We start from the raw sequence: 13,281 nt of genomic DNA on the forward strand, positions 1-13,281 counted from the left end.
TAGCAATTCCCAACATTCCTTAAGTGATTAAGGACAGAGATGGGCATTCAGCGTGAATACAGTATCACTTAACAACGTTGCCAAATATCATTTTAACTTCTAGAACTGTACGAATTTCTTGGAATTTATTTAAGCTACAGTAATGTAATAAAATACTAAATTGTAAATAATTAAAATATAGTATGGTCTTTTAAAAGAGGTAAAATGAAGGAAATGGCTATTCAATCACTGGTCAGTGGTCGGGGAGAGAGGTGGTCTCTTAAAAGGGGTGTGATTTACATTGGTTTTATGGATTTTTAATTTGGTTCTTTAAAATATCGGTCTTTAGGAGGAGTGGTCTCTCAATAGGGGTGGTCTTTCAGACAGGTTTTACTGTACTACTGTATACATCCCTAATTCGATCCTTCATGATCTATACATGTAAAATTTGGGCAACAGCTCATACACATCACCTGATATGCATAGATGGAATACAACGTTCTGTGTGTCAAACAATAACAGGTGCAGATTATCATATTCGAAACATCCAACTTTATGGGGGCTTAGGGATCATTCAGTTCAGTGATTCTGTTCAAATATTTAGACAGAAGTTCATCAATTCTCTGAAAACTCATCCTGATCCATTATTAAGGGAACTCTATGAAGAATGTTAGAAATCACCAAGTAATATAACGGAAACAATATAGCAAACAGTAACACACCATTCTTCACTTATGGTGAAGAAGTTGGTTAAAACTTCTGTTCAAAAATTAAATTTTATTGTAATCTGTTATCAACTTGTGGAAAAGGCGAGGGCCCAACAGTGGCCTGGTACTTGTAAAATTAAATTTCTGGGGGGGGGGGGGGGGGAAGGAAAAACACTTCATCAGGTAAATAGTATATAGGTTTCAGATTAATTAAATTATGTTAAGTTTCACTGAGTTATAAATAAAATCATGCCATATTGACAACCAAATAATAAACGTCCTGATAGTGTATATGGATTGAAGTTAAGTATATTCAAACATTGTTTTAACATAATATCTTGAAATTATGCTCTGTAATGTAACATGAGTCACAACTGCAGTTACACAATTTTATTTGGACAGAAAAAAACATTTTTGATTTATACATATATATAATTCAGTGGTGTATCCTGCCTCTGATACTTAGGTGTGATGTTGGAGATTAATACTAAAATACTGTCAATCAGTTGTCCATGCTCGAATAACATGATTCCTAATTAATTTCAATGACATATGCAGATATTCCTATAAAATATTACAAATAATTAGAGGAGAAAGAAACAAAGGAATGAAAACTTTGTTGTAAACTGCAGTACTGTATTATTTTATTAATTTTTCAGTATATGGTATATCAAATCTCTCATCTCTTTTACAAGCTTACAACTTTACTTGTAGATTAGTTCAAGTCTTCTCTTTTCACATAAAATTTTTTCTGTCACCATGTCATACAATGAATCTTTGAGTCTTAATTTCTGAAATGTATCTTTTTCAATTGCTATAACGCTCAAATTACAAAGTCAATCCTGGCCTTGAGAGCACCTTCGGTAGTTACCTATTCGATTCAGAGCTGAAAATGAGTGCTCAACTGAACTAGATGTGCTAAGTATAGTTAAAATCAGTTCAGCCAACTTGTACACCTGTTTAAAAACTACAAATTAAGTCACTGCTTTCAATGAATTTTAGTAGTTCATACACAGGAAAGTCTCGGAATTCTTCACTTGAATATATCACTATTAATTCATTTTTTAATCTAACAAAATCAAATAATGATCCATATACAGACTTTAACGAATCAAGGAGTTCATCTGGAAATGACATCTTGTAATTTTTTAACTTATCTTTAGACAAAAAGTGAAAAAAAAAAACGCAGTTTTGAAACTGTGCCGTATTTTGTGTTTATTTGCATGACAATATTGTCGATTATTTCGTAAAATGATCGGCAATAAAATTCACCATCTGTAGAATGACGAGCTCTTTTACAACACGGCTCTGTATTGTTCTGTTCTCTCTCGCTAGAAACAGCTGCGTTCCAATGTGTGTTATAAGCATGATGCACAGTTAATCATCTCACAGCCTGCTCATACCCATCTCTCAACCTCCATGATCCTGCTCCTCATCATGTTTCCTATCAATCTGTAAATGTTTGACATTGTCATTTACTTTCTGATGACAGTAGGCCCTACATTATGTCTACATTAACACTCTGGAGTATATTATATAATACATCCGTATATGAAAACAATTTTGAAAATACTTCAAGAAAAAATATAGTACCAAATTCAGTAAAAAAGAAAAGAAAACCTCTGGATTTGACAACTGTGTCAGAATCCCACTCACATGAATTTCCCACAATATTTAAAAAAAAATTCAATCAAATGATCTCTGTGTTCTTTAACTGTTTGCACCAGTCTTGATGTGAAATTTCATCTTGTTGGTGCAATCAATAGAAGTTTCCATTTAACAAATTATTCTAAAGAAACTTTCCTGTTTGAGGATTTTGAAAAGAATTTAGAAAGTCCACTGAGTGTTTGAAAGTATATATTGCACTCTGCAATATTACATAAACTCTGCTGGAGAACCAAGTTTAGGACATGTGCATAACAATGAGTAAATAGTACATTAGGGTATGCTTCTAAAACTTTTGCTTGAAGACCATTTAAATGATCACTCATAATGGCAGTGCTATCATATGTCTGTCCAACCAGTTTGTTTTCAATCTCGAACTCTTCTACAACACTCATTACATGAGAAAATAGCCCATCAGACGTCCTGTCAGAACTGACATCAGTAAACCCCATAAACCGCTCACATGCCTCACCATCCTTTACAAATTGTAGCACAGTTGAAAGTTGAGATCTGGACACATCAGACGTTTCATCTAACATTATGGACGCAAAAGTGGCTGACTTAACATCTTTCTTGATATCGTCTATAATTACATCCCTTATTGCATCTATAATGTCATTCTGAATTGATGGTGATGTCCCTCGGAAAACAGTAGCAGTCTTAAGATGAGAATCTAGAATGGGGTCATATGTTCTAAGTACCTCCAGAAATTCTTGGTAATTTCTCTTGTTGAGAGAGTCGTTTGATTCGTCGTGGTCTCTAAATGGAAGTTCTTGTAAGCCAAGACACAAACAGCATCACTCAGTCTTCTTAGAACCTCTTTGTTCTTCTTTACTTCTTCATTATGTTTATTTACAGTAGCTTTGTGGTGGGAATCAACAAGAACGTCGATTCTTTGTTTTCCAATCGGTTTGCACTTAAGAAACAATTCCACGTGTAATTGTGATCTTTCATGTCGGTGCTGTGCTACATTTAAATGACTAAGATCGGAAAATCCATGAAAATATAAGTGAAGGGCCCAGGGCAAAAACACGTTTAGTCACATTTTGCAAATTTTTCAGGAGAGCATTTATAGACTTGCAGAACTGACAGTTTCTTTCCATGTAAGCCTTTCCTCAAATATGCTTACAATGTGGAACCAAGCGAGTTTTTCCCCCCTGTATGATTAAGGGATTTTAAAGATCTCAACTTTAACTGCCAGATTCAATTAAAATATAAAAATTACCAAATTTGGACTAAATGTTTTTTTTTTCCCTTGGACCCATCAAATATCAGTATAGCAGTCCAATTGAGTGTTGTTGACGTAATATGTGTAATCATCAATAACCACCAAACTAGTAAAGTACCTAATGTCAATGTAATAGGCCTATTATATATTTTAAATAATCAATGAAAAATTTCAAGAAATGTCACAAAATCACAACAATATATGATCATTATCGTCACTACAGGTGATTTCAAAATTTGATACAAACAAAGTAACTAATATGGCGATTCCAGTGTTGATTACTTTCTGTCAGGATAATAGAAATGTAACTAAATTATTAATAGTCTCGAGTCTTATCACAAATTCGTGAAGTTGCTGAGAGTGTTCATCTCCCAATGAAATTTATTTCCTATGTCAGATGGAAACGACAGGTATATGTGGTACTATCATGTTGGAGATGGTGGTAATACACATGTGAAATGACAAAGTATCCAAAAGAGTGCCAATACTTGATTTAATTAAACTAAATTGACACAAGATATGTACGATTCTACAGTAGCTAGTCAGATTCGTAACATACCTAAAAGATTTTGCCACTGCATTCTCACCCCATACACCTCCTGAACAACCTATCCCACTCCACCCCATTCCATCCCAAGGTAATGTTAGTTAAGATCAATCTAACCTATTCTTTCCTCCAACAGATAGCTATCCCCTAACCAAACTCATTAACCCTGTCACTCAACTTGATGCCTAGGTCAGTCAAGATAACCTTACCTTTTGTACAAGTGAAAGTTGTGCCCTGACCAAACCTCTGAACTTGTCCCTGAACTAGGGACTACACTGCACCAAGCTAACCTACTTGTTTGTACAAGACATTACTATTGCTTCAACAAGTCCTCGTCACTGAACTAGGGCCTATGCCAAGCCAAACTAACCTAATAATTTGCACAAGGGATAAGTCTCACCTTAACGAACCCTCTTACCTCGGGTATAAGCCAAGCCATGCTAAACTAATCATCTGAACATGGAATAGCTATCACTTCAACAAATCCTCTAAACTTGTCACTGAACTAGGGACTAAGCAATGACAAATTAACCTAATCATTTCTACTGTACAACGGATAATATGTGTTATGTGCAAAACTGTGTCAGTGCGTAGAATAATGGCTCTAGATGTTATGCGGAATCTAGATTTTTCCCATGTATATGTTTGGCTGTGTGAATATATTAATTAAATCTAATCCTTAATAAATATCTAATATTCGAATGACGACTTTTCTCGTTACTGAATATAGGCCTACTGATCTGCACGTGCACACAGCAGTTATCTCTTGTACAAACAATTAGGTTTGATTGGCTTTGCTCTGGACCCTAATTCAGTGAGATTGTTAGAGAGTCTGAGGTGATAATAATCCCTTATACAAACAATTAGGCTAGCTTAGTTTGGTTTGGCTTAGTCCCTAATTCAGTGACGAAGCTAGAGAGTTTAAGGCAATAGTAATCCTTGTACATAGCCCTACTATTAGGCTAGCTTGGCTTAGCTTAATCACTAATTCAGTGACAATGTTAGAAAATCTGTTGAGAAACCATTAGGTTAGCTTGACAAAGTCAGAATGTTTGGTTAGAGCACAGCTATCTCTTGTACAAAAGATCAGGTTATCTTGACTTAGCACCAAGCTGAGTGACAGAGTTAGAAATTTGGTCAGGAGATGACTATCTGTTGGAGGAAATATTAGATTAGCTTAGCTTAAGCATAGCTAACATTACTTTGGAATAGAATGGCATGGTGTGGGATGTGAATAAAGTGGCAACATCTTTGAGAAATATTACCAATCTGAATGTTGTACATATCGTGTGTCAAATTGGTTGAATTAAAGTACATTTCCAGATGCTTCTTCGTTCCACATAATGATTAGTCTATTCTCACATGACAATACCATGTAGGCCTACCTATACCTATCTTTTACGTCTGAACTAGGAAATAATTTCATGAAGGGTGAACATTCTGGTAACTGTACAACTTACTGATAAGCCCCAAGACTTCTAATCAATTACATTTCTAGTGTTCTCATACAATACAACTAAACCTGATACGGTCCACCGTTGTGGCTGAGGGGTTAGTGAGTCTAACTCCGAATCCAGTTGTCCCGGGTTCGATTCCCAGTCAAGACGAGTTGCCTGGGTGAGGTTTTTTTCGGGGTTTTTCCCTCACTCCTATGGATGAATATCAGGTAACTTTATCAGGCGATTGGAACCCCATTCATCTTCGCCACTTCCTTCCCCCTGCCATCATCCTTTCCTTATCATCCTGTTCCTGGTTTTTCAGAACACTCTACCGGCGGCCTCCCGAAGCTGCTGACTCTCTCGACCGGCCTCCGTGGAATGTAGTTCAGCGATGTTAGATGGCTTCTGCAATGGCACCTGAGGCAGACCTACTCAGGGGAGGAATTTTGCCTCGGACCAACAGGGGGGCCTTGGGGGAATTTGCCGAAGCAGGAATGGTATATGGATTCTGTGGGCTGTAGGGACCGGTCGTTTAGGAAGTCATGTGGTTAGGGCAGTGCGTGTAAGGGATCTGTGGCATGCAACTCATTTCATATTGAGGGTTAGTGCAATAATAAATCTCAATAGGTCGCAGTGTTGGGCCATCCGTGCCCCCCTCAGTTAAATTCCATTCCATTCCAACCCTGATATGCGTCAGTGATAAAATATAAACTTCTGCTTCTGTCTTTATTTTAACAGGGGTCTAACGCACATTACTAATGAGTGATAGTGTTACAGCAGCAGTAGTGACGCGAGGGTGTGGTAGGGAAAAGGGTATTGGCAATTTTCCAGATTATGCCTATGCAAGCTGTGTGTGTGTGTGTGTGTGTAATTAATTATATTTCCCCCCTTTACAACTCTTTTTATCTTTAACCAAAAACAGCTTGGTATGTCAATTTAACCTCGCATGTCAGCTGTGACATAACATAAAAGAGTTGATTTACATTTTGATAAAACCAATATATGAGCATCATTTCTTCAACTGCTTCTATAACTCTGTGTTAAAATTCCACCCTTGTGCACACAAAATTATTGGCACTGAAGAGTGCCTTTTCGTAAATATAATGATGCGCATTCGACAAACGCAGACAAATCTGCTCTTTTTAGTATTTTAAGAATTTGGTAGGTGCAGTCCGTGTTCTAAAATTTTCCCGGCTTCTAATCGAATCATATGTACCATAAAGGGAGTAAAAACTGAGTGCCGAAACCATTTCACACCAAAATTAGGGTGGAAAGTTGCTGTCAATGTGGTGACGGGAAAAAATATTTACACAAACTCACCTTAGTATCAATTTAGCAATAGACCTATCCAAATGCAATGCGTCAAGGTCGGCAGCCTCATGTTTCTGATATGTATACATTTTTTAGTTTAAAAAATACCATTCAGTGTCGCGTGCTATAAGAAAACCTGATTTTTATTTTCCGGAACAGCTTTCCAGTGCAATTAAACCACTGCTTATGAAACATAACCTCACACATTTTCTCTAACTCATGAACATAACATTAAATCGGATACGTACTGTGAGTTGAATCTTCCAACCTGTCATGATCCCAGTCTATTCTCGTCAACATTTTTACATTATCTGAAATAAAATTAATAAATTATACCTAACCCCACACTAAACATTGCACCATAACCACTATTATCGCACTACGCCAACTGCAAGCTGTCATAACATATCAGATTGGCAGGCAGTGTCGCCAACTCGATTCTTAAAAATCCGCTATGAAACAGTACAGAAACCCCTAAATTGCTATACTGTCAATAAAAAAAGGAGAATATTTTGCTGCTGTGAGTGTTAAAAATACCCGCTAAATTCCTATATCAGCAATACAAATTTCATAATTTCTAACCGCTAAGCTAACACTGAATTCTCCAGATCTAGCGGCAAAATCGCTGAATTGGGAAACAGTTGGCAGGTTCAGATCACCAGAGTGTCCAACTCTAGAAACACGAAATACGTTAAGGCGCTGTTAAAATTCCGCTATGGTTATGAGTACTGATTAGATACGAAGCAATCAAAAATATGTATGTTAAGGGGTTAGGTACTGGTACAGCTTAGAGCAGTAAAATTTTTGGAAATATTCAACATTTTTTTCGGTTAAACGAGCGTTGAGCGGATTCCGCCGATTTTGGAATAGACACCGACGCACTTAGGTTAGGTTAGGTTAGTTTAGGCTTTTATTATCCCGTCAAGATGAAGGTGAAAGCGATTGTGATTTTTTGTTTTCTATGTTGGCAGTTCAAGTGCGTCGGTGTCTATTCCAAAATCGGTGGAATCCGCTCAACGCTCGTTTCACCAAAACCTAAACTAACCAAACCTAACCTGTCAAAGAAGCAACAAGTTATACTAAATATGTGTAAAATTGGCCTATGTCTCTATAGTGGGCGGGACATAAGTAACATTAACCAAAATTGGTATGTGTAAAACAATGTTCTTTTGCTATACGAAAAAAATGGGAAAATTTTAGAACATGGATTGCACCTACCAAATTATGTCTTAAAATACTAAAAAGAGCAGATTTGTCTGGGTTTGTCGAATGCACATCATTATAAAGGCACTTTTCAGTGCCAATAATTTATTTTGTGTGCACAAGGTTGGAATTTTGAAGTAAGAGGGAAAGGGTGCAATCCATATTCTGGAGTTTATCCAAAAAAAAATATATATATTTTTACGATTTAAAAAAATATATACTTATACTTTTTTTTTTCAAAATTCAAAATGGTGGCAGTTTACTTTGCAGTGATGAAGTGTTTCCCTCATAACTCATAACCTTGTTAACTTTTTCATGTTCTCTCTCTTTTATTTTATTGCTGAAACTCATGTTTACAATATCATGCTCTTTCAAGTACCTTCCTTAATAAATAATATTTTTTTTTATTTTGCGTTAGAAGAAAATACTGGTATCTGACCATTTTTAAAAATAAATTCATTTTTTATTAGACAATTTATCAAAGGTAGAGAAGTGATCTTGCATCATATTGCATATATGACATAGTACATAAACACACACAAAGAATTTCATCACAGAATGTTGGATAGTTTTTTAGTTATGTGCATAGTGAACTGAATTTTGAAAGAAAAAAAAATTTAAATATTTTTTTAATCGTAAAAATATTTTTTTCCTATAGCAGGACAGTTTTACACATACTAATTTTCATTATTGTACAAGATACAGTAATGGAGGAAAAAAATGTTGAATATTTCCAAAATTTTACTGCTGTAAGCTGTACCCAACTTTTTAAAAGATCTCAGAAATAGGTTTTATTGTGCTTTCTGACATAATTGATATTGCTTGAAAATCAAAGCTGTGAATTATATTAATTTTATTTCATATTTATTCACAAATATGTATTTCGCAAACAGAAAATAATATAGTAGGGACTAATGATGTTACTTAATTAAAACATATTTATTTTGTAAAGATAATCTGAAATCAAGTTGGGCTCAACTAGCGCTGAGTAACTAATTAATTATACACCATCTTTGACATACATACAATTTAACAGCAGAGCCATAATTTTAATTTTGAATATATGATGTATAGAAAATGTAATCCAGTCTGTTTAAACATTTTATTTTATTTTATCAGTGACTGAATAGTATACTTTATTTTCTAATTTTGAAAATAGCATGAAATCTGCTGGAATCTCTAGTATGTGAATGTGAGTGAATACACTAAAAATAAAAAATGAAAATGACTTTAAATTGTCGATTTTCCGTCACGAAAACCTGTTTATAATCGTGAAATATAATTTAAGGGTTAAAAAAACATAGTCCATAAAATGCAAATTTGAGATATTAAGCATGTGGTGAGTGGAGTGTAGCGGTCATCTACTGATTTAATTATTATTAGTGGAAAAAAAAACACCATAGTTAGGAAAGGAACTGGCCACCCTACCCCATTATCTCCTGGCTTAATTTTCTCATGAATAATGCCTTATAGTGTCACTTATAAGGTTTAGACCTGTCTCCGGACAGTTGACTAAACAACAAAGAACAGTCTTATTTTATAGAAGTGGCAATTTTCAGTGGTTTTCATACAACAATAGTCCAAAGAATTTTTTTGCGAAAACAGCCATTGCGCAGGACTATATCACATTCATATCATTTTGCAACATTTATCCATAGAATTTTAAACCATAGTAGATTGGCAGTACTGCTTCTTATGTATGCAGCAAAAGCCCCTCAGAGAATAATACTTAGCATGTGAATTGTTGTTTCAGTTATGAAGTTATCTTTAGGTGCAGAAGTAAGAACTTAACCCCATGGAAGAAATGTAAGCAACAAAAGAAGAAACAGAATATAATAAAGAAAAAGAAAATTGAAGGAGAGGCACACTTCAGCCACAACAGAGTATTTTTTCTTAAAACAATCATTGTGCACCTACAATTACACATATATTTCTATGAGGCAATTCAAGTTATAAATGTACTTCAGTTTTCCCAAGTTTGTACAACACCTTAAGAACACCATGATGAATTTCATATCTGAATTGTTAACAACACTCATGTCAGATAGTTTTTTTGCTTCTAAAAATTTATGTTTTTGGACTTTTTTTTTAACCCTTCAATTTAAAGTATGAATTCAGAGGGAGATGATGTTGATAGAATTTGGTCAATATGAAAATGTTAATGTTGTTTTATTTAACGATGCTCGCAACTGCAGAGGTTATATCAGCATCGCTGGATGTGCCGTAATTTTGTCCTGCAGGAGTTCTTTTACATGCCAGTAAATCTACTGACATGAGTCTGTCGCATTTAAGCACATTTAAATGCCATCGACCTGGCTTGGGATCGAACCCGCAACCTTGGGCATAGAAGGCCAGCGCTATACCAACTTGCCAACCAGGTCGACTAACATGAAAATCATTGACTACAAAAAAAAAAAAAAAAGCTTTTTTCTCGAAAAAATAACCACAATTTCACCCAACCTTAAAGTATACCATCCATAGATTACACAGTCTCCTCCTGTGGAACAATGTGTATCAAGATGAGCAAGCATAGTTTAATACGAGTACAATAGACAATATTAGCAAGCATAGTTTAATACGAGTACAATAGACAATATTATCATAAAAATATTTATTTAGAAAGTATCATAAAAAAGATGCCGGTAAAGTACAAAAGACAATAATATAAAGGTATGATCACCAAATTATCAAAATTATTAGGAAAAGCTATATCAGTAATAATAATATTTATTATTATTTGGTCACCCTAACCCATTACCTCCTGGCTTAGTTGGCTCATAAGTGATTCCTTATTGGTGTCATGAGGTTCAATCCTGTCTTTGGACAGTTGACTGAACAATTATTATTATTATTATTATTATTATTATTATTATTATTATGTCTGCTGCCATTGCACTTGCTGAAATGGGGATCATTGCATCTGTATTTCCCATGGACCTCAGAAAGTATTTTTACGTAAGTTTTTAGTTTTTCACAGTGACTGTGATCAGAATTAGGTCTTTGGGTTCTTTTACATTTACATACTTATATTAATATAAGAAATACAGTAGACTGTCGATTATCGAGATCAAATTCACAGTTTCTGACCACAGGAGCAGCCTTTTCCCAACACAATAATCATTTGCTGGTACTGCTAAGTCTACAGTGTAGGCAGATCCTTACCATGCTGAGTAAATATTGTGGCACCACTGAAACCGTAGAACAGGGTATCAACCTCATTGACAAAAGCAGATATTTATATTGAGCTATCTTTCAATAGACCATAAAGATTATTTACAAAGGTCATAAATTGTAAAGTTGGGTTATTGTGCAAGTATAGGCTAATCAACAGCGGATTTACACATAGCAACAGAGGCCATTATCTAGGATGACAAATTTCTTCATACTCTTTATTCAAATTAACTCATTTTCACATAATCGAGGACAATGAAAGATATTAATGCGGTACTTCAAAATGAGTGACACAAGTTGGTAACGGTTTTCCCCACTGTTTAATTTAAAATACTGAATCAACCCAGTCACTTTGCAATAATTGTTACTTTTGGCTACTGAAAGTTTTTTTAATTGGTTTATTAATTAACTGCTAGAGAATCACTGAGAATCAAGTTAAAAAATGGGATGCGCAGTGCACATATATGGCTTTTGGAGAAAGTTAGTGAATTCTGTGTTGAACACCTCTTATGTGGCCACTCAAATCTACTGCACCATCAAGTCCTTAGCCCAGTAGTTTATCCAGTTCCAATTTGTTGCAGGTTTCCAGAATATCTGTAGATTAATTTTCCGCGGATAAATTGTTGATCTGGGTAAAGCAAAGAAAATATTCTCTTAAAATAGGCTTTATATCATTAGATATATATCTGATGCACAATGAAAATTGCTCTTTACTGAAACATCTAAGAGTTTAATTTCCTAAAACAGCAAAACATTCTGCATTGTTGATACCATTCACAAGTTTTTGTTGGATTAGCTGACTACAAATATTTATCTCATTTTGAATTTCAGGCTCATACAAAATGAATTTCGTGAACAATGAGCAATATGTAGCCTTAGATGATCATGTTGGCACAAAATCTAAGTAAAGCTCCGAATTTTCCAACTTTTTTCTGTGGTTTTTCCTATCATTATCTTTTCTCAGAGGTAACTCGTTCTCTCCCAAAAATATTATGATTTCTATTATTGGCTGTAAAGTAGTCCTATTTTCCATACATTCTTTTTCTCTATTTCTTTTGCTATCCAGCATTGTAGTCACATCTTCAGTTTTGCCAGCACTTACTTTTAAAATATGCTCTGCAGTACTTGTTGAAAACTTGAGATAAACGGATTTTGTAGGAAATTCACACTTTTTATGGCATATTTCCATTATTGGTAAATAGGAATGCTACCAAAGATCCTTTTTTATGGCCATATTTTCCTACACAATCTGAAGAAAAGAGTACGGTACACAATATTTGCAAAAATAATTTTTTTTCTTACAGTAGGCCAGCCATGGCCACTTTCAAAGCCGGTTTCTTTGAAACTTTAGTTTTTTCTTGCTGAACTTAGTTGCTGAATAAATAAGTGACTCATCAAGCATAAATTAGTCACTTAACACTTTGTATTTTAATTCTCTCGTGTTAAGCACTGGTGTAGCTACATTAAAAATCTTGTCTGATATTAGGCCTATGTCCACACAAATTAAAGTTGCCAGTAAGAGTCTCATTCTTTCCTTGTTCACTTGATTTGAAAGTAGAAGAAAGGGACCCCCTTCTTCAACCACAGAATTTGACACTGAACTCGAAGTTTCAATTGATGACACAGATTTCTTGCTTGCTTGCTGGCTGGCTGTGACTCACAATTATCATTGAGTGCAGGTTTTGTAACTACTGGCTTGAAAAATTTACCAGTTTTACTGGACGTGTATCTTCATATTTACTGTTTCACCAAACAAAAAGTACAAAGCTAACCAATCACTCTAGAGCTCTAAACTCATATTCATTCATCATTTGTCACTCTTGTCATTGTACTCCAAAGCTTCAATAAATAATTTAAAACTTTTTTTTTTGTATATAAATGCGATATTTATAGAAGTCAAAATAAAACAAAAGAAATTGTTTCACCATACAGTCAGAAATGCCAGTCCTATTTTTTTTTCCACATTTTCTGGGGGGGGGGGGACTCCGAACCCCTCCCCCCGACTATGTCCCTGTCTCGATGGATAACTAA

The 13,281-nt window shown here is 34.9% G+C and overlaps 1 protein-coding gene across 3 annotated transcripts in view; it reads right to left on the reverse strand.

Annotated features, from left to right (window-relative positions):
- Positions 1-7,290, reverse strand: part of SWIP (strumpellin and WASH-interacting protein) — an 85,360-nt gene extending 78,070 nt beyond the window's left edge. For 2 of the 3 annotated variants that reach the window (XM_069837905.1, XM_069837904.1), the window contains exon 1: positions 7,125-7,279. Coding sequence is in view for 1 of the 3 variants with exons in the window: in XM_069837903.1 (XP_069694004.1) it covers positions 7,125-7,176 (52 nt within the window). In the remaining 2 variants the exon portion in view is untranslated. Of the gene's footprint in view, positions 1-7,124 lie in introns of all 3 variants that reach the window. The other variant, XM_069837903.1, reaches the window with a different exon arrangement.
- Between the last annotated feature and the right edge of the window lie 5,991 nt (positions 7,291-13,281).

The sequence above is a fragment of the Periplaneta americana genome, chromosome 10 (assembly GCF_040183065.1).
Source record: "Periplaneta americana isolate PAMFEO1 chromosome 10, P.americana_PAMFEO1_priV1, whole genome shotgun sequence".
Taxonomy (NCBI): domain Eukaryota; kingdom Metazoa; phylum Arthropoda; class Insecta; order Blattodea; family Blattidae; genus Periplaneta; species Periplaneta americana.